The sequence below is a fragment of the Trypanosoma cruzi genome, genomic scaffold (genome assembly GCF_000209065.1).
Source record: "Trypanosoma cruzi strain CL Brener 1047053516707 genomic scaffold, whole genome shotgun sequence".
NCBI classification, from domain to species: Eukaryota; Euglenozoa; class Kinetoplastea; order Trypanosomatida; family Trypanosomatidae; genus Trypanosoma; species Trypanosoma cruzi.
In genome coordinates this window covers 225,695-246,157 of record NW_001849554.1, presented here as the reverse complement: position 1 = coordinate 246,157, position 20,463 = coordinate 225,695, and the positions used below count along the sequence as shown (strand labels likewise).

The 20,463-nt window shown below is 51.7% G+C and overlaps 6 protein-coding genes and 1 pseudogene across 6 annotated transcripts, besides 17 other annotated features; all 7 read left to right on the top strand.

Annotated features, from left to right (window-relative positions):
• Window positions 1-12,060: part of a sequence feature (heterozygous, non-Esmeraldo-like haplotype) that runs on past the window's edge.
• On the top strand, window positions 179-916 carry Tc00.1047053508175.189 (hypothetical protein, conserved; the record flags this gene model as incomplete). The annotated part of the gene is made up of 1 exon (XM_815901.1): window positions 179-916. One exon carries the CDS (start codon window positions 179-181, stop codon window positions 914-916), a length of 738 nt encoding a protein of 245 aa, XP_820994.1.
• Window positions 1,462-1,497: a microsatellite.
• Window positions 2,215-3,603, top strand: Tc00.1047053508175.180 (hypothetical protein, conserved; the record flags this gene model as incomplete). The annotated part of the gene is made up of 1 exon (XM_815881.1): window positions 2,215-3,603. The coding sequence occupies one exon, from the start codon at window positions 2,215-2,217 to the stop codon at window positions 3,601-3,603; it is 1,389 nt and encodes a 462-aa protein (XP_820974.1).
• Window positions 3,232-3,291: a microsatellite.
• Window positions 3,516-3,550: a microsatellite.
• On the top strand, window positions 4,315-8,685 carry Tc00.1047053508175.170 (hypothetical protein, conserved; the record flags this gene model as incomplete). The annotated part of the gene is made up of 1 exon (XM_815880.1): window positions 4,315-8,685. The coding sequence occupies one exon, from the start codon at window positions 4,315-4,317 to the stop codon at window positions 8,683-8,685; it is 4,371 nt and encodes a 1,456-aa protein (XP_820973.1).
• Window positions 8,488-8,525: a microsatellite.
• Window positions 8,856-8,876: a sequence feature (AT_rich).
• Tc00.1047053508175.160 (deoxyuridine triphosphatase, putative) lies at window positions 8,963-9,814 on the top strand (the record flags this gene model as incomplete). Its single annotated transcript, XM_815879.1, has 1 exon — window positions 8,963-9,814. The coding sequence occupies one exon, from the start codon at window positions 8,963-8,965 to the stop codon at window positions 9,812-9,814; it is 852 nt and encodes a 283-aa protein (XP_820972.1).
• Window positions 10,084-10,118: a microsatellite.
• Window positions 10,324-10,356: a microsatellite.
• Window positions 10,585-10,606: a sequence feature (AT_rich).
• On the top strand, window positions 11,310-11,894 carry Tc00.1047053508175.146 (60S ribosomal protein L23a, putative; the record flags this gene model as incomplete). Its single annotated transcript, XM_815900.1, has 1 exon — window positions 11,310-11,894. One exon carries the CDS (start codon window positions 11,310-11,312, stop codon window positions 11,892-11,894), a length of 585 nt encoding a protein of 194 aa, XP_820993.1.
• Window positions 12,061-12,743: a sequence feature (areas merged during assembly that could not be assigned to a particular haplotype. This can correspond to areas where the two haplotypes were merged or to regions with more than two copies in the genome that were merged during assembly.).
• Window positions 12,450-12,502: a microsatellite.
• Window positions 12,744-13,303: a sequence feature (haploid, Esmeraldo-like haplotype).
• Tc00.1047053508175.133 lies at window positions 12,794-16,399 on the top strand (annotated as a pseudogene).
• Window positions 13,304-20,463: part of a sequence feature (heterozygous, non-Esmeraldo-like haplotype) that runs on past the window's edge.
• Window positions 13,422-13,488: a microsatellite.
• Window positions 16,960-16,989: a microsatellite.
• On the top strand, window positions 17,646-19,733 carry Tc00.1047053508175.114 (hypothetical protein, conserved; the record flags this gene model as incomplete). The annotated part of the gene is made up of 1 exon (XM_815899.1): window positions 17,646-19,733. One exon carries the CDS (start codon window positions 17,646-17,648, stop codon window positions 19,731-19,733), a length of 2,088 nt encoding a protein of 695 aa, XP_820992.1.
• Window positions 19,892-19,915: a sequence feature (AT_rich).
• Window positions 20,366-20,389: a sequence feature (AT_rich).

Sequence of the window (20,463 nt, the reverse complement as noted above, 5' to 3'; positions counted from 1 at the left end):
CCGCGCCCTGTGTTATCTGCGTGCTGTCCCCTAATCCCATGTTTGTTGCTTCTTGTGCGCTGTTCACGGAATTTTCTGGCCGGCTTTGCGCCGTTTTTGTTTCTTTTATTTATTTTTTTCTTTAATTTTCTCGCTTGCAGTTATTCACGCTGACGACATCTGCGTCGCGGGTGGGGGGATGACGAACGTCAGTCACGACGGCGGCGGCGGCCACTCCACCGCACGCACAGGGGTGGAGTCGACGGCAAATGAAGCCACGCGTAACTTCATTCTGGGCCTTCCCAAGGAGGGCCCTGCGCCGGGGAGCGCAGATGCGGCTTCCCTACAGGCAGCGGAGGCATTTGTGGGGGAAATACAGGAGGAGATCATGGCGTATGACATGGCCAACGCACGGGCCATGGAGACATACGCGCGGAGTCTTTGGGCGAAAATACCCTTTTTTGGAAAGCGGTGGGCAACTGAGACCAGCGCTGATGTTTTAGGAGGGACTCCGCCACTAGAAAGTCGCGGCAACGAAAATGTCAATACTGCCACAGCCACAGCTGCGGCTAGCAACATGAGGGGACAGTACCGTGTGGAGCGTACATCGGCGGAGGTGGCGGGTGGGAATAAAAGGCCCCCGCAGCAAAGGATGAACAGTTGGCTCTTCAAGCAGCGCCATCCCGGGTGGGTGCCGCTCATTCAACGCTGGTGGGTTCCTTGCGTCTGTGTGGCGGGCATTGTTGTCATCTGGACACCCGATGTATGGAAGCTACGGACGTTGTATTGGTGTGATTACAAGTACGCCCTCTTCCGGCAGGCCATTCACAAGGCATACTGGCGTGCAACGATGAGCGCAGAGGAGTATGAGCAGTTGATGCAAGAATTGGAGCAGGGACGACCGTTGTCTGCAAAGGCCACCAAATGCCCATTGTAAAGACATGCGAGAAGTATGGAAAGAAGGGGCAAACGAACGGGCCTACAGAGGAGACGTCATGAGTCGCATGGAATGAAGGCCAGTTGTGACATTTTGAACGGGTAAGAGCGGCAGAAGGGAAAGAAGTGGAAATACGAGGAGTAGAGGACACGTGTTTATGTGTGTTTTTGTCTATCTCCATGCGGTGCCCACAGAAGGAGTGGGAGGAGATGAAAACAAAGGAGTGTGTGATGGAGAGTCCTCCTCAACACAAGAAACAAAATTAAATCGAAAGCAAAGCAACAACAAAAAGCAAACAAACAAAGCAAAGGGGCGAGAACAAGGAGGAGTGGGAGCTGACGAGGCGAGGTGAAGGAAGAGGGGGATTGTACGTTTCCGTGTGTGTGCATGTGTGTAATAATTTATTCGCAGTGGTAGAGGTCATGGCTGTGCCGGTGAGTAAGTACACTTGACACCCGCAGCCAGGCATCCATGCATGCCAGCGGTGAAGAGGAGGAACAGGCATACACACAGACACACACAAAAGAAAAAGGAGCAACAGTGAAGTATGCGTTTGTGTGGTGTGTGTGTGTGTGTGTATGCACTCCTGTTTTGCACATGATGCGTACAATTGAACAAAGTCATCGCCAGCTACAAGGAAAAAACTACCATCAACCATGAGGAACATTTCTCCGCGCTGTCATTTCCATTTTTTTTTCTTCTTTTGGAGAGGCCATTTATTTGTTTATTTCTCCTCTCTTTTTTTCCCTATTGCCACTTGTGTATGACCCTCTTTGAATTTCTTTTTTTTTTTTGGCTCGGCTCCCTCTTCGCAGGTATTCACACGGCTACTTAACACCTTAACTCCACCCTAACCCTAACCCCCTTTTGTGCCCTTGAGAGAAGGGGGGCGGCGAAGGGGTCTTCCTTGGATTCTCACACATACACATACACACATACTCTCTCTTTCTTTCTGCTTTTCTTCATGTGTTCACGTGACTGCCTTCTTTATGGCGTTTTCTTCTTTTTTTTTTCTCTCACTGCCATTGCCTTCTGTTGTGTGATGGTGGCTTCTGCAACCTACCCTTTTTTCGGCTCTATCTGTGGGTGGATGTGTCAAGTGAACATTTGTAGTGCCCTCCCTCTTTCTGGTTGTGCGATTTATTCATCCCGCCGTCCATATTGCGTTGATTCACACACGGCCAGTGTGTGTGTGTTATTCGTCCCGCCACTGCACTATCGTGTCGGTGGAGCTGCCAATAAAAACGAATTCGCGGGGGGTTCTCTGAGAGGTGAGTGTGAGATTGTTTGTTTGTGTGATGGAGACACCCTCAGAGTCGACATTGCCGTCCAATGTGGACAAGGCCGAAATAATTGCACCGCGTGGTGGTGAGGCCTGGGCCATAGACTTCTCATTGCCAAGGGTGCGGCGAAGGATCACAAGGAAGGAGCGTGATGCTCTCATCTCCAGTCGCATACGGCAGCAAATGCAGCAGCTGCAGCGGCCCTCATCAGGGGCGAAGAAGAAAGGTGAGGGAGAAATGATGCGAGTCGGACAGGCAGCGGACAGCGAAGATAACCGACACATGCGGATTGTAGCCGTTGATGGTATGGCAGACCTTAGTGATCTGGTGCCCCAAAACCTCACCACCACACGTGAGGACTTGGAAGAACGACTTTGTCTGCGTCTCCCACGCCTACTCAGTGTGACAAAACAATATCCAAAGAGCTGCGGTGTGTCCTCGCTGGCGTCTATATGGAACTATCTCTACACACGTCTGGGCGAGGCTGATGTGGGCGTCTCTCGTGCGCCTGTGGCGCAGGAGGAAATCATGACCATTCTTGGCTTTGCGCCGCCGTTTGATGAGATTTCGTGGGGCCCTTTCACAGGCAATGGGACCCTCTTTCGGTGGTTTCATGCCATCAACCGCCACTTTGGCGTTAAGGGACGGGCGTACATGTTGTACAAGCCTCAGGGAAAGGGTCGTACAAGCTGTACAGCGGAGGAGGCCCTACGGGAGCTAAAACGCGTTTTGCGTGACCCCCACGCTGCGGTGGTGTACCATTGCCACAACCACTACATGGTGCCCGTTGGATATCAGGAGATTCCACTGGCGCAAACGGATTTTTACGCCCCGCAGGTGCCGGAGTTGAATACGGAGACGACTATCTTTATAGGTGAGGTGAGTCGTGGTCGGCACGAGGCAATGTACGCGAGAAAGTGGAGCGAAATTGTGAAGGACCTCATGTGCCGCTCCCCACAGTTTTACAACATACGCCGGCCAGAAATGGGAATACAGACACGCGTGCCGAAGAAGAAGAATAATGATGCGAAGGGCGATGACGATGCGGCAGCGGCAACGGCGGCGGAGCAGCAGCGGCAGCAGGGTCAGCGGGAGAGCGAGACACCCGTCAGCGCTTTGCCTCCACCACCAACATCTCTTTTTGAAGCGAAAATTGCCCCTGTTGCGAGCGGCAGCGAAACGACAACAACGGCCGGGGCGGGCACAGGGAGAAAGAAAAAGACGGGAGGGGGCAACTTGCACTGCCTGATTTGCTTCCGCAGCGACGAAGTGGAAGAGCACCCGGAGCGCTACGAGGATCCTTCCACCGACTCAAACAGCAGCAGCAGCAGCAGCAGCAGCAGCAGTAGCACTGAAAGCGACAACAACGAGAAAGAAGGCATGGATGATGTAGAAGCAGAGTAGTTCTGAGAATTTTTCTTTGTGATAGATGCTCTTAAAACCATCAGCACGGAGACTAATACTGATCTGGTGGCCATTTTAAATGCATGCTACTCCCACCAAAAGGAGGGGAGGATGGATGGAGAAGCCGCAATGAGCAGCTGCACACACAAAACTAAACCAGTTGGAGGAAGCAACAGACACAAACACGCCAGAAAAAAAAAAGAATCAAAAAAGTGTGGCGGTGGGTGGATTTGATTTGTTGCTTTTTTTTGATTGTTTGGTTTGTTTGCTTTTTTTTTTCTTTTGCTTTTAAATCATTTCTACGTCAGTTTTGTGCCCTCATCTCCATACTTTCTTCTTTTTGATAAACCCCTTTTTTCTCCAACGAGAATAAGAAGGACGTGCTCTACTCATGCATTGTATATACCTGTGTGTGTATATATATTTCTGGCTTCTCTGTGTAACTGCACCTCCGTTGTGTTTATTTTCTTTACTAGTGGAAGAAATAGGTACAAAAAGAGGGTCCATTGGATTCATACATCCATAATTACACATTTATTATACACGGGGAAGGGAAGGCTTGATATCCTTTCTTTCTTTGTGTGTGTGTGCGGTGGGGACTACAATTCCTTTACTTACATCTACGCATATATACATCTCTACTTCTGCCTTCTATCGGTTATATCCGTGGGGAGCAGGGGAGAGTAGCAGCCGCAGGCGCTGGAGGTGTAGATGCGATCGCGCAATCCTGAGGTGCGCGCTGCTCGCATCCGTCGTCGCCAAAATGATGCGAGGGAAGACGACCAGAACGGCAATGACGGTTATGCTGGTAGAAGTAAACGTGGCGGTGCTGGGGGTGTGCTTGCTGCGGATGCGGCACAACTCATGGCGCGTATGCGGCACCGCTCAGAGGAGCGCCGAAAGGCAGAGGTGCGTGTTGGCGAGCGTGAGGGCTGGATCAAGTCGCGCTACGCCGACATTTCCGGCGGTGTGCGGTTTGTCAAGGATGAAGTCCTTGCGGAGCTCATTGCGGAGACGAAGTCCAGCTTTCTCAGACTGGACCAAGAGCTTTCCGAGGATCACAACATTGCCACAAGGCGCCTACATGCCGCCGTCTTTGCACACACCACGGATTTTTTGCAGCTCTTCCGTGATGTGAATCGCGCGAGTAATTTAATGGAGAGTTTAAAGGGCCGCGTGCAAGGAACGAAGGCCGCTATATCTGCTATTAGTAAATTCAGTACGTACGCCGCTGGGGCTGCTGAGGAGGACAGCCGTGCCGTCTCGGAGGTGTTTGGTGTGTCACTTCTTTTTGGCGGTGGCGGTGGTGTCAACAACAGTGACACCGGCCCCGTTATTTTTGGTGGAAGAAATAACAATAACAGGAATAATGTGAAGGCGCGGGCGAGACCGAGTCTCATTTCTTTGCGGCTTACATGGGGGGGCAATGCTTCCCACAAGACATTTGCCACCCACGCAAGTGCTGACAGCAGTGACGCTGATGTTGTCCGCCACCACGACGGGAACAGGAGCAGTAATAGCGATGCTGGCATTTATACTGGCGGCGCTCATCTGGTGGCTACAACACGGTCGCTCAATACGCCGTCGGTGCGGCTCTGGCGTGACGCGACACTGGCGGCCGGTGGCACGTCTGCCTCGATGAAGCGTCATTCTCACGTGCGGTTGGATTTGGATCGAAATCTCGGGATGCCGAGTTCACAGGACATCGCACTCTTTGCGGATGTGCTGAAGGATGAGGTAATTCAACTCTTGGCAGGGCGGCAGTATCTTGAGGCGGCGGAGTTGTTGCGTGGTGTGGAGGAAACGGCTGTTGCAAAGGGATGTCTACCACTTATTTTAAGGTTAGAGGATATGCTCGTGACTGCCATACGAACACACTTGCTCCGTGTGCCGATGCCTCTCATGTACAGTGAGAGTTTACATATTCCTCTGATTCAGTTGCTTCTGCGTCTTGGCAGAGTGCACAAGGGGACAAGACTGTTTTTCCAGCTTCACGCCGCGTGGGTGGATGCTGAGATGGATAAGATGCAACTTCGCATGGACCCGCTGTACGGTGCGTTGATTGCCAGTGACTTTCTCGTTGGGGCAGTGCAAGAGGTGTTGCTACGACAGCAAAATTTGTGGAACGCTGTTGGCCTCAAGGCCGAGGGAAAGAATTCTGATTATAGTCTTGAAAAGGACGAGGGGAGTGGGAAGAAGGGGGATAAGGTCTCACACGGCGCCACCACGACGATTACTTCTACTAACAACAACAACAAGGGTAGCAGAAGTACTGGATACAAGTTTGACGGCGATGAAGGTGGGATTGGTAATAAGGCCCATGTACGGGCCCAACCCGGCATGTTTATAATGCCACCGAACTCTGCTGCTGTGCTTTGGGTTAGAGAACGCGTGGACAAGCTTGCACGGGACTTGCTGGGAGCAAGGGCACTGAGTTACGGTATTGGCGCGGAGGGTGGTGACCCATCGCGGTTTCGCCGCGCGGTGGTGATGGCAGCTGACGCGATTCGTACATTACGGCGTATGGATGACTCGGGATACGCCGGGTGCGACACACACCTGCTGCGCCTGTTGACCCCAAGCCTCGTCTACCTGCAGGCTGACTTTAGCGTCTGTACAGGCAGTCGTCTTGAAAGTACGGGCAGGGCCATGGTGGAGCACCTCATCCGGGACGCACGGCTGATGTACAAAACAAATGAGGCCGCGTATAACCCTAAAATGTGCGAGGAGGTTGCACGACGAAATAATTGTGGGTGCCGTGAGTTGTATCAGCGTCTGAAGCATTTTCCCCGTATTTCATACGCATTGTTGCTGGAACTCCTTCTTGTGCCAGCTTCATCAAGTCTCTTCACGACGAAGGGCAGTGGGATAGAGGCTTCGCAGCCGCTGAGGCAGCCTCTATCGCCGGAGAAGTACACTTTCCTGCGTTACGCCAACGGCTGCACGCGCTCACATGGACTTTTTCTTTTGTCTCTGATTCGGTTTGTGGCTGCAATGACCGGTCAAGATTCGTTGCCTTTGGAGCAAATGGGGCAGCAGTCAACACAAGAACCGAATGGGGAATTTCGGGGAAATCAATTGGAATGCGTGTCGTTTCTTCTTTCCAATGCTCTCGTGATAGAGTCGCTTGACATCACGATGCAGCGTTTGTTTCTTTCGTTTCTACGCACAACACTGCGACAGAGACAGGCGTTGGTGACATTTCTGAAGTCTGCGGAGTTTTTAAAGATGCACCGTCAGCTGTTTTGCGCTGCGGGAGAATCCACCACGGCATTTTCGTCGTATTCCACCACGAGGTGGTTGATTGGCGCCATGCAGCTGCTCCTCGCAGATGTGTTGAGTGCGTCTGTCTGGGTGGCTTTTCTCTCTCGCGGTGGGGCACTGTCGTACATGCTGTGTGATGCAGAACTGGTATTTTGCTCACAGTACATGGAGGAGCTGCGTCGGGTGCTGCCATGTGTTGTGCAGGGGTGGATGGCTGCCATACTGAGTCTGGCGCACAATATAAACACCGCACAGGAACTCCTTGTTGGTGATGACGCCCTGCTGCTTTCTTCCGGGTACGATGCCACTGCCGTGGAGGTGACGAATGGCCGCGAAACCTCGACTGTAGCTGCTGCTGCCGCAAGTTACGTGGGGGGCGGAAATGGTTCACATGAGGCTGCGGCTCAGCTCCTTCAGGCGGCAGCTGTGGATGAGTCAAAACTGACGCCATTTCTTATGGAACTCGTGCGAGGCCGATTCTCTTCACACACCGGCGACGAAGTCGAGGCAACGTGGTCGAGCGCTCCACTCCAGCCCTCATCATCACCATTGGTGCCCCTTCTTTGTGGTCTGCGTCACGCGCTTGGCAACTACCCGCATTTTCCTATGGGCGGTGGCTTTGACCACAGCGACGAACTGTTTCTTTTCCACTGGTGTGTCCAGATTTCGCTGAATACGCTTGCGTTCTTCCAGGAGCACTTCGTTCTTCCAAGTCACGTTGTGAATGAACAGCGGGGTGCGCAACACGGTGACACTGCGGCGAGGTCCACCAGGCCTGGGGCCACAGGGGCCTCGCGGTACCCGCTGCGGGGTTGCGTGTCACCGCAGGAGGAATCGGTGCTTGGGGCATTGGCCGCAGGTGGTGGGAATTACGTGAGTGGCCTGGCACTCTTGCAATTCATTGTTTTTCGCTTGCTGCGCGACGTGTTGTGCCGCATGGAGACATGGAGTGCGGTTTACGGTCTCCTCCCGGAGAGGTGGCGTCAGTCGGAGAGCATCTTGAGGCAACAGCTCTTCTTCTTCGCCCTATTCGTCCGGTTGTGGACACCGCTTTTTGTTGGCGGGTCGAAGTCAACACCACAAGGACGACCAGCGATGACAAACATGAATGGCACCATCGACGGTGCGCCAGCCCTGGTGATTCTGCAGTGGCTGACATGTACGACGAGGGCAAAGGGGTATCAGAAGGAGCATCCGCATCCGCCGCAAAGGCACGTGTTTGACGTGGAGGGGTTGACGTTTTCATCGACTGTTGTGTCCTCAACGCAGGCACCGCCTGTCTCGCGGGAAATGGGCACGTGGAGGAGCCAAAGAAACAACGTCAGAAGTGGTGACCATAGACAGGAACAAGGTGCAATGGAAGGGAATTCAACCTCTCTACCGAAAAAAAATCCCGCGGGTACGTCATCGCTGAAGGACGGCAACACGAGTAGCGATAACACTGGTCCCAGCATGCTCCTGCTGGACGTGATCGGCTCCTTCTTTGATGCTCTTCAGGAGCCGAGGGCGCTGCCAGCGATCACCTCGGAGGTCACGAGGGTCCGTGTGGAGAGGGTTCTCGCCTCTGTCGATCTGGCCGAATTTGCTCGGAGGGCGGAGCTAGACAGGAGTGAGGAAGAAGATGATGGTGACGACGATGATGAGTATGATGATGATGACTCTGTTGCGAGCAGCAGCACCGGGACCCGTACAACAGGCACCAGTTTGTCAACGTTGTCAGCGCGGGCTGCAGACAGGGCTGAGGAGTCAATTCGGGCCCGAGTGACTTTGCTGCATTTCCACGACCTCCTCGTGTATTATTTGGCACCGTTGCTGTGAGACGGTAAGGGAGGAAGCAAGAATGCAACGAGGTGAATGGATGAGGTAGCTGGGTTATCTTCTTTTGTCTTTTGTGGTCGAATTGTGGCGGGTGACGCGGCTTCTATGGAGGCACAACTCCGTGCGACATCTTTTGTTGGCACCATCCTCTGCAGGTGTCTGGCTGCTTGAAATTTTTATTATTTATTTTTCTTCTCTTTTATTCCGTGTTTTTGTTGTTTTTGTTTGACGGCACGTCTCATTGTGTCTTTTTCTCAGTGTTTTGACGGTGCTTGAAATGAATCGCGTGCAAAGTGGCTTCCGTGTGCCCGCCAGGGTCCTGAACTCCCTCGCCCATTTGCAGGACGGCCTCAACATCTTTATGGATCCCGACTGGCGTCAGATCCGCCACGTTGACGACTGGGCTCTCGCCATCACGATGGAAAGCGCCGAGCTGATTGACTCCTACCCGTGGAAGTGGTGGAAGAACGTGAAGGCACAGACGGACATGCACAACGTGAGAATTGAGATTGCCGACATTCTGCACTTCTCGCTCTCTGGTGAGATACAGAAGCGCACGCAGGACGAAAAAGGGGCGGATGATGTCGCCCTGAAGTCGCTGAAAGAAATGGGCTTCTTTTGCCGTCCACCTGCACACGCAAAGTCAACGGCAGCTTCCGGCCAAAGGACGAATGGTGGCGATGGCGATGGTGATGATGAGTTGTTGGAACTCATGTTTTTTCCGCTTACAGAAGTTGCCAGTGCTGTGGCGACATTTCGCAACATCATCCAGTTGGCCAGCATATATCGCTTTGACCTCATCACGAAGGGCCTGCTGTTGGCGGCGCAGGACTTGGACTTTAACCTCGTTGGCTACTACGTGGCCAAATATACACTGAACCAAATCCGTCAGCTGAAGGGTTACAAGGAGGGCGTGTACGTGAAGGTCCGTGAGGGTGTTGAGGATAATGAGCTCCTGCACGAGTGCGTCCAATCCGTTTCAGTGGAAGATGTGCTCAACGAGGGGACGTACCTAAAGGCATGGGAGAAAATCGCCTGCTCCGTATTCGATGCATTTGGTATGCCCGAGGAGGAAAGGCGGCACGCGTATGATTGGTTGAAATCGGCAGCTTTGGACGGGAAGGGGTAGAAGCAAAGTCACATAGACCTATGGAATACGGAGGGTACATACATTCACACAATTATGCACGGGGATGGCGCCCAAGTGATGGAGAGGGGCCCGTGCGATTTTTTTGCGTGGTCCGCGCGGCAGCATTCCAACACGGAAGGAGGGATGGAACGTAGAGGGGCGATGGTTGTTCTCCCCTCTTTTTTTTTTTACTTTCGCAATTGGCTTTTATTTATTTATTTTTGTGTTGTTTTGTTACTGGGATAACACCAATAACTCCTCCCCCCCCCCAAAAAAAAAAGAAAAACAAAAACAACAACAAAAAACAGAGAGAGAAAAAAACAACAGATTCTTGTCGACGTCATAGAAGCCCATAGAAAACAAAAAAGCATTATTTATTCTTATTTTCTTTTCTGCTCATGTATGCGTTGATGAGTGGGATTATTTCACTCCTTCCCTTTCCTAAAACAAAACAAAACAAAGAAAAAGGATTATTCGATTAAACTAAAATAAGGGCAAAATGCTCACGCTGGTGGTGGTGGTGGTGGTGGTGGTGGTGGTGGGACTCTCATGGGAGTCGCGCACGTGTGTTTCACAAATGCATGCGGTCCCTTGTGCGTATTTAAACACGCAAAAGGTGGTATTGGAGTCAACAGAACATTTTCCCTCCGTGATTCCCCTAATCTTTTCCTGAAATGTTTTATTGTAATCTATTGGGGTGGGGCTTTTTTTCCCTGTGTGACTGTGACGATGAATGGTGCCTTTATTTTATCTCCCGCGCGGTCACACGGTTATTTATTTATTTATTTTTTTGTGTGTTTCTGTCGCTAACGGCACTCATCGATCATTTTCTCCTCACCTCCTCCGCCTCGTCTCTGCGAATGGGTGGAACGCACTGCATGCTCTTCCGTGTCTTCTTGGCTTCTCTTGTCGCTGTTGTTCTTGCCATTCTGGGGGGCCTTCGCCTCCAGACACAGACGAGCCAAGGAGAGCCAACCAGCCAAGAGAGAGGGAAATTAAGCGGAGACGTGTGAGAGACGCACAAAACGGCGATAAGCCGCAAGAAACATCCATCAAGATGGGTCTGCTGTAGGCCACTGAGGGAGCATGGAGCTGTGTGAGGATTGTCATTGGTTAAATGTGGTGAGGGACATGATATCACCGGGAAGGAGAAGGACGGTTAGGTCCGCGATAAAACGACAGGAAAACCAAGACACACAAAAAGAAGTTTTGCTTAAGACCGCAAAAAAAAACAACAAACAAACAAACAACAAATACCGGAGAGAAATGAAGGAAAAGAAAGCCTTGAGAGGAATATATGGAGATTACATGCGGAGAATATGCGATGGGTTTCTGTTGGGTGTGGGGTGGCCTCGTTTGATTGAACTTTTTTTCTTCATTTCTCCCCTTTTTGCCTCTTTATTTTGCAACCCATACATGATGCTTCTGCAATTGTGTACACATCACACACACATACATAAAAAAAAGGCTTCTCTTTCAAACGAAGACAACGACGATGCCTGCCAAAACCGCCGTTTCGAAGGCTGCTGCACCACAAAAGGCTGCTGCGCCCAAAAAGGCTGCTGCACCACAAAAGGCTGCTGCGCCCAAAAAGGCTGCTGCACAACAAAAGGCTGCTGTCGCCAAGAAGGCCGTCAGGGAGGCCCCCAAAAAGGGTGTCAAGAAGACCGCCAAGAAGGGCGCGCCGGCCGCTATGACGAAGGTGGTGAAGGTCACGAAGCGCAAGGCGTACACCCGCCCGCAGTTCCGTCGTCCGCACACGTACCGGAGGCCGTCGATCCCCAAGCCGAGCAACAACATGAGTGCGATTTCCAACAAGTGGGATGCGTTTCGTGTGATCCGCTACCCACTGACCACCGACAAGGCGATGAAGAAGATTGAGGAGAACAATACACTGACCTTCATTGTGGACTCGAACGCCAACAAGACGGAGATCAAGAAGGCCATGCGCAAGCTCTACCAGGTGAAGGCCGTGAAGGTGAACACCCTCATCCGACCGGACGGCCTTAAGAAGGCGTACATCCGCCTCTCCGCCTCGTACGACGCCCTCGAGACAGCCAACAAGATGGGTCTGCTGTAGGCTACTGAAGGAGCATGGAGCTGTGTGGATGGAAGAGTATTTGTGCTTTGCTGTGCGCACGCTCTGATTTGCCCCCAAAATGGTCGACGGTGAAAGGAAAGTCAAATAAAAGGAGCCTTTTTTTTTTTCCACCGTCTTTTGAAATTTGTTTTTTAAAAAGCAACAACAACAACAACAAGAGAGGCTTTGAAAATTACTGTTGCTTTCCTCTTGTGCTGCAGGCGCGGGGTTCTGCGATGTCGCGTGATCCTTCCAATCGTACCCCCTTTTCCCCCTTTTTTTGTCTTTTTTCCCAACATTTGTCTTATTTGGAACTGCTGCGCAGCTGCTGCGCGCACACAAAAAAGGAAACGGTGAGTGCTGTATTGTTTGGCAAGGACGAGGGGCAATTATCCCTTTGGCAGAGGATTGGTGTATACACACGCATTTACCGTTAGAAGTTTTTTTCTTAGGGCTTACTTTACTCTATTTTATTTCAGATATTATATTTAGGCGAATCCACCTTTTTTTTTTTTTTTTCGTTTCCTGTTTTCTCTTTCTCCCTGCCGTGCACTCTGTGAGTGTGTGTGTGTGTGTGTGTCTGTGCCTGCACCTGTGCGGGTGTGTGTAGGACGGCCGCAAGCACCACCAGCGGGAGGGGGAAGGGGGCGGTGGGGAGGAGGACTGACACATCTTAGCAAGGCGGAGTTGAGGACGCCAGCAGGCTTCGAGGCATAGAGAAAAAGGTGTCGTGGGACTCGATTGCGTGGGTCGAAAAAGACAAGACAAAATAGGCAAAAATCAAGAACAACAAACACGCACGCGTACTACGCAACCATATTATCTCCGTATATACAATAACAATAATAATAATAAAGTCGTTTTTTTTTTTTGTTTCATTTAGTGGTTTATTTCTTGCGATGGACAAGGTCTCTATTTTACACGCATTTCCAAGTGAGTCGACGTTTTTGGCGGATGTCCCTTCTTCCATTCTACGCCGACCCGTAGAGCGGGCTCGCCGGCATGGCTCGAGGGAGATCGGTTCTCATGACACCCATGAGGCGTTCATGCGTGCACTTTCCGGATCGATCCACGCATCCCAGTCCTGTATTCAAGGTGGTGGCGATGAGAAGGTGTTGAGTGTTATGCGTGTAGTTTCTATCAATGGTTCAGTCGATTTTCACGAAAGATTTCTTGCAGAATGCGAATCGTACTGTCGCCTGTGCTCTCGTCTGCAGCACGCTGTGGATTGGCTTCTTTTGAGGAAGTCGCGTTGTAAAGATAGCGGTATCCCCACTGGAACGGCTTCCCACGCATCGGATGTGGACTCTCTCTCTCATGTAGTTTACCCACTGGAGCCCACGGCGTTCCTGGCAGCTGCCTTTGCTTTGCCATCTTTGGCCTCCATATCATCATCGTTGCCAGGTGACGAAGAGCTCCTGGCCGCAACTGCTGCAGACGGAAAACGGGGTGGTTCACCCTCTTTGCAATCGTCACGAACTGTGCCATATTGTTTTTTCCACTGGTGCCCGATGCAACGTCTCTTGCGTATTGGTGGTGATAGTGGTGGTAATAATCGCCTTGGTAGTCATGGTAGTAGTACTAGTAGCAGTGGCGGAACCGTTTTTCCGGGGGCACTTCGAAGGACTTTGATGGAACGCGTCACTGCCATTGCCAACATAGCTGGTGTCTGTGGGTGTGTCTCGCCCGTCCACAACGCACTAAGTGTGCACAACCGCTGCAAAATTGGGCTCACGCTTTCGGCGTACATGGATGATAATTTACCCCGTTCAGTAACCACCGATGGTGGAGGCGCTTCTACAAAAATGACTGCATATGAAGCGGACCCGTTCTCACGATGGAGGGACGATATATTATGGCGTCTGTTGGGATCGCTGGTTTCAGCGCTAGCCGTCTTGCATGCGTCTGGGTTTCACTACCGAGGTGAACTTTCCGCAGACGACATTCTTTGCTTTGCGCTGCCCAATGACGACGACGATGCCTTCACCGGTGACACAATGTGGCAGGAGGGGGAAAGGGACTCCAATTCGATCGGCCAGCGTCTCAATGGATGGGTGAAGGGAAATCAGCGCCGCTGGCTTATCACTGAGGCAACGCCCGCTCACCAGGCCTTTTTTATGTTTGCTACCCTGCCGCGTTCGCTCTTCGTAGAGGAGTCAAAAGATCCGTCTGAATTGGCAGCGGCGCAGCGACGTGACACCGCCGCCGTTGGCCGCATTATTTTGATGGCTGTGGAGGAAATGAAGCGACGGCGCGGGGCGAAGGGGATGAACAGCTGCTCCGAGCTTATTTTTGTTGCCGAGCGTATGGCAACCATGGAGGAAGCAGGTGGCAGGATGTTGGCGGCTGAGGCCCCAGCACACCGTTTTGCGCAGCTGCAGGCCGTACAGCTGCGCACTCACCTTTGGTTTCTGCGTGCCATTGTCGACGAACGTGACGCAGAGCTTGAGGCCGCCGCTGCAGCCGCCACTTTTCAGAACAGCAGCTCCTCAAAAGCCACAGAATCGAAAGATCGTTGCTTTTCATCTCGGCTTCTCATGAACAACGAGGCATTCACGGAAAAATTGAATGAGCGGGAGCGCCTACTCAGCGAGCGGGAGAAGAATTTGGAACGTTTCCTTGTACTGTACGAACTGACAGCCGAACGTCTGGATGAACTACCAGCGAAAAAGGATGGTCTTGACCTCCTCAAGCGATCACTGTTGCATGTGCCAGGTGCTCGGTCGCCAGCGATACCGGGAACAACTTCACCCCCACTGTCAGCGACGGCGTCCACTTGGTCCTCGGGAGCGAAGCAGCCGCGCCCAAAGCCCGTTCGATGCCCGGCAACAACAGCAAAGAGTGAGACTGCACCTTCTGATCGAACACGGCCCCTGTATGGTCTTCTGCGTTTTTCAAAGAGCGAAGCGGCGGGATCTGCTTCTGCTTCCGGCGCCACTGCCACCTTGTCGTCACGTTCTGTGACGGTTTTGGCGGACAAGGGCAAACAATCACCGGGTCCGAGGACGCAGCAGTGGACTTCTCAGGTAACATCGGAGAAATCGTCACGGCGTGGTGTTGTGTTGCCGAGTTCGCCGTCTCTGTTGCACTTGAACTGGAAGAGGGTGAGTAGCATCTTGGCCAGGGAGGGTGCGAATACCGGCGGTTGCAACCGCAAGGTCCTCCGCGTGTCGACGGAAGAGTATCTTGGCCGGAACCGTTGGCCGTGCTTTGACTCCTCGAACAGAGGTTTCTTCAGCTCCTGCGACAACGGCAGGCGGGGAAAAGGTTCCTGCTGTTAGAGAAAGATCATCTAAAAGACCAATGTCAGTTAAACGTGGATCTTTCTCGACTGCTCCTACGCAGGTGCAATCGCGAAAAATGACACCGTCGCGGGGGCAACGGCAGGCATCTATATTGCTGTCACCAGAAATCTCCCCGCTTGGACGCGTGAAAGAAGAAAACTCCTCCTTGCTTCTTGCTTCTTGCTACAAAACGCCCCCGCGAGCGACGTCCAGTTCTACCCCAATGCCGTCACGAGGCAGCCCGACAACCACCAACGCCTGGAATAAAATGTCAACGCCGCATTCGACGAATAGTACAACACAGGGCGCCACACCGAGGCATTTGCAAAACTCTGTTAGTTCAATTATTGCGAAGGAATTAAAAATGAGCCCGGATTCGGCTTTGAGTCTCAGTCCGATGACCGGTCACTTGTTAGGCACCACACCGAAGGAAAAATCGCCATTTTACAACCCCTTGTTGTACATGGCGCCTCCCGAGGGGGCCATGAACCTTTCCATGTCACCCGATAAATCCCTTTCTGCAAAGCAACCGGCAAAATCACCGACACCGGCAAAGAAAGAACCTAGAGCACCGGTTTTTGGTGCACACAGCCCGCTATTACAGCGTGATGGCAGTACACGGGCGGTAAACATGCATAATGGCCGCACTGAACCAAATTCACTGGAAGTTTCCCGGGAAACGCCGAACAGACGGCAGCGTGGTGACGGTGCCAGTGCAAAAACGGGAACCCCGAATAATCGTTTGCTCAATGGGGCGCACCGTCCCAGTTCAGATGACGGCGCGCCATCCCCTCGGTTTTTTATTCGCTTCAGTGAACATGTGGACGAGAAAGAGCCCGACATTCCTCAGAGTAGCAAGGTCGGGCGACCTCGTTTCCGCTGCCGCCAGGAACAAGAGGAAAAAACGACACCTCGCGCTTTACGGTCTCGTATTGCCAACGATGGCTGGGTGAACCACCATCTCGAGGTCCTTGAGAAGCTGCGCTACGACTTCCAGCAATCGGAGATGCTCAAGAGTGCACGGAGCACACCCAGCGGCAAGGCCCTCGGTCGGGGCGTTAGGGGGCCGAATGCCGCCGCCGTCGTGGGGGCGTCCTCGCCGCCAGCAGATCGTGGAAAAAATAGGGACGCGTCCACTTGGGGTGACGGGAGCAGCCAGGCTGCTGCTGGTGCTGCCGCTCCTCAGGCGACCAGTGAAGGCGCCAAACTCATGTATTGAAGGCTCTGAGGGGGGAATATTAACGAAGTCTTTTCCAAAGACTTGTAGAGGAAGAAGAGCGACAACAGCAATTAAGAAGCGACGAAAGCTGAGAATTAAACACAAAGAAATCATGCATGCGAAGGAAAAACAAAACAAAACAGAAGGAAAAAAAAATATGCAGAGAATGTGAAGGCAATTGACGGTCCGTATTTTTTCTCTACCGGAGCACGACTGTGGTGGATGTGTTGGTAATGTAGTTCAAAGAGGATGTAAACACGTGAGAAGCGAAGACAAAAGCTGGAAAAAAAAAAAAGGAAACAAAGACAAACACATAGAGTGAGTGAGAGATATGAGTGAAATGCGGGTGGAAAACGGCTTAAAAATACACACACGCACACAAATAATAAAAACAGAATAAAAGTAGGAAGAGGAGGAGGGAATAACACGAGAATTGGTTTTCTACTGTCTTCTGCGCCTCATTTATTTGCGTTTCGAGTGTTATTTTGTGTTTTTTGCTTCCTTTTATATTTGGGAAGAGCGGCAAGCAAACAGAAAGGGGATCTTTCTTCGACCTGCCTTCATGATGATGATGATGGTGATGATGTTGATGTCTCTTTGTATTTTTCTCCACCCCAGCCCATTTCATAGTGTTGGCTTCTTCCTTTTGGTTTGCTTGCATCCTCCATCCCTCTGGTCCTCAGTACAGTGGCAGCATCAGAGATACAAGAGGAATAACAGGAAGAGGCCACCAATGACGCATTAACGGCGGAGGGTGTGGTATCTCCTTTGCTCAGAATATGTCCATTGGGCTTTTTTTTTTTTGAATTGTTTTTTTTTTGTCGTACTGTTGGGCGGATGTGCGTGTACACTTCACTGCACACACTGAAGGTTTTCACAGCTTTTTACATCATTACGCTTTTCCATTTCTTTCTTTTTTTTTTTTTCCCCGATTTTTCCACCATCTGCTGTTTTCTTCTTTTTCTCCGCCTTGCTCACTCTGACGCGTGCACGGTTAGACGCCGTACGGGTAGGCAAAGGGAGGGAGGGGAGGGGCGGGCGAAGTGAAAGGTGAACCCAATAGATATGAGTGCGATGGATCTCCTGCCGCTTTCTCAACTTCCGTGCAACCGTCACAACCTGTTTTTTTTTTTTTTTGTTTCATAACGTGTCATTTTTGTTTACTCTTCTTGTGACGTGTCTTTGATCTTAAGGCAGCCACATCCGCGACACCGCATCAAGAGGTGAAGAGGGGCAAAGGGTGGATAAATGGAGGATGATGTCGTGCGAGGGCGATGTGCGGCCATCGTCCAGCATCTTCTGTACAGTGGAGAAAATCGGATGGCGCAGACAGAACAGCAGCGTCTGCTTAGCGCTGTGGCGGAGGAGCTGCGGCAGCGGGCAATTTTGATGTATCGTCTTTGTCGGGCAAAGCAAGAGAAGATTGCGTTGGATCAAACGGAAGACGCGGCATACTGCGTGTTAGCGGCCGTTTCCTCCCGCCAGCCATCGCTTTGGGCGGTTTTGACTACCTGGAGCCGTGCGCTGCGTCCACGATCGCCCGAGTTACGCTTTGGGACTCCTGTTCTTGTTACGGTGCGCCTGAAGGAGGTGGAACAATTCATTGCCCGCAGCTCTCACCTTCAGCTTGCACTGGGCGCAGAAGACGCATCGCCACCGGCAAAGAGTAGCAGCATTTCTATGATGGGTGCATCATTGACTCATGGCGGGAAAAGGAAGCATCCACGGGAGGAGGAAAACACCCCTGGGGCGAAGTTGGAACCCGAACTTGCCAGTCGGTTGGCGTTTGACTACTTCCAGCTGAACATAGCGAAATCCAAGAAATTCTACGCCGTTGTTGCCGCATACGAGAAGAAACTAGGCGGCGTGAAACTGATTGAGAAGAAGGAGGAGTCTTCTGCCAAAAGGATGAAGAGGGCTTTGTGTGGCCCACGGAAGGGCAAACGTGGTATCCCGGAGGGCGATGGTCTCAGTAACAGCAGTCATAATAATTACAATGGTGGTTTTGGCTTGCCCACCGAAGAGGAGGGGGAGGACGATATGGGCGACTATTCCCTCTTATTCCCTCCCGCATTGTCTTTGCCGTCCTCGTCGTCTTGGACCTTCGGAGCCGCTCCTCCCGCAACAATACCTCAGTGTTTTTTTTCCTCCGTGAGTTTGAATGCAGTCGCCGATAGAGTTGAGGCAACTTGTTCCGCTTTGTTTTTCGACAGACTACAGCGTTGCCTACGAAATCCCTTGTTGTATTCTTCTTTGGCGTCCATGGAGGAATTCAACGCCGACATGTTTCATGATGCGCACAATCATTCGCTCCCCGCAAGTCAGCTTGGGGCCGCCTACGTAATTGCCAGCCAGGGCGCAAGGGTGGGATTTGGCGGATCGCTGCGTTCCCCAAGACATTTTTTGCATCCACTGCGGGCACGTCCAACTTCTCTCATGCCGGTGCCCCTCCAAATGGTCACATCGCAGCAGCTGTGGAGACGTCTGCTGGTGGCTGGCCTATGGCTACATGTGGTTGGGGCTGAATTGGATGATGCGCCTGCACACCTGAAGGTGACCCGCTACTGCGTCACCGTCGTGAGGGTCTCGCAGGGCGAACCGTGCTGTAGCGTCTGTGATACTCTCGTGCGGGAAAAGCCCATTCTACGGCTGTCTGCATTAACGCATGAGGCGGAAAACCGAGATGACGGTCAGCCCATTCGTTCCTGGGAAGAGATGAAGAGCGTGGGGCTTTCAGCATCCTCAGCGAACGGTTCCTTTTGTGATGAACTCTTGCGCTGCCTTTCAGTTCGACTGGAACAGAAAGTACGCGACCAGTCGGGTCGTGAGGCCTCATCTCAGTCCCATCCCTCGACGAGAATAACCCTTGCAAACACCACTAAAAGGGGCGTTCACGCATCTCTTTGCACTCATTCCACCTGTTTAACCACACTTCGGGAGTTGGTGGTTGATATTGAAGGAGGATATCCCCTTCCCGCATGCCGTGCGGCGTTGATTGGTGGGCCAAAAAACGAGGATGCACTTTTACGACTGCTGAGAGACGAATCTAGAAGGGAAGAGGAGGAGGAAAAGAGTACGCATCACTCCGATGCAACCGCAAATATGTCCCGGGAAGTAAAAGAACTGCTGGAAACTGTTCCGTGCATTCCTAATGTGCGTGAGGTCGATGGGGTGTTGGAGTGCGCCGCATGTCTGCAGCAGTTTCACCAGGGATGCATTTGTCCTGCGCAGCGAGAACCCGCTGGGGGCATTTTCTTGTGTCACACATGCCGGTTGGCACGCGGCCCGCTGTTACTGCCACCGCTTCGCTGCAGCGTGGTCACAAATACGGGCTAAACTGTGGCGTGAGACGAATGGGAGCGTCAAGGCCTGAAGTTCACCCCAATCCGAAGCCTTCTCTCTCCATGCCTGTCGGAAAATTTTTGTTGCCCTTACCGAGAATAAATGTGCGCGCACACACACAGGGGCATAATGCCATTTTTTTTTCTCTTCTGTATATTTTTTTATTTTTATTTTTTGGGGCTTGAGAGGACTCTGCCGCTTTGCATTTTTTTTTAACCTTCCCTTTTTTTTTTGATTTTTTTGCTTCTTTTTCAAGGCCAATGAGTTCCTCACTATTCGTAGGCGAAAATGAGGGTCGCGCCAACCGCAAATAAACCAATCAACCAAGCATACAGTAAACGAGTAGGTCAGTGAGAATTTATTCCAAGGGAATGAATTGCGCTGCAAAGTGTTTCCAGGCGGAGAAGTTGTGGACGGATGGCGCGTGGCTGGACGAAAGTCAAAATTGGCTCCTGTGAGAGTTCAAACTGCTCTTCAGCCACTCTGCAGCAAACATGCGGCGTATTTTTGATTTTTTAACGGGGCGTGTCACTGGGTTCTCTTTGGACAGTTGCCGCCTCAAAGGCACCTGCATTTACTATCGCGGGAACCACCACTTATTTGAGAGGGAAAATTAGTTTCATTCCAATTATTATTATTATTTTAAAAATCTTCTGCTAAACTTTACGTTAAATCTCTTTTTTTTTTTCTCTTTTTTTTTATTCAGTTGTGAAATCCCGAGGCT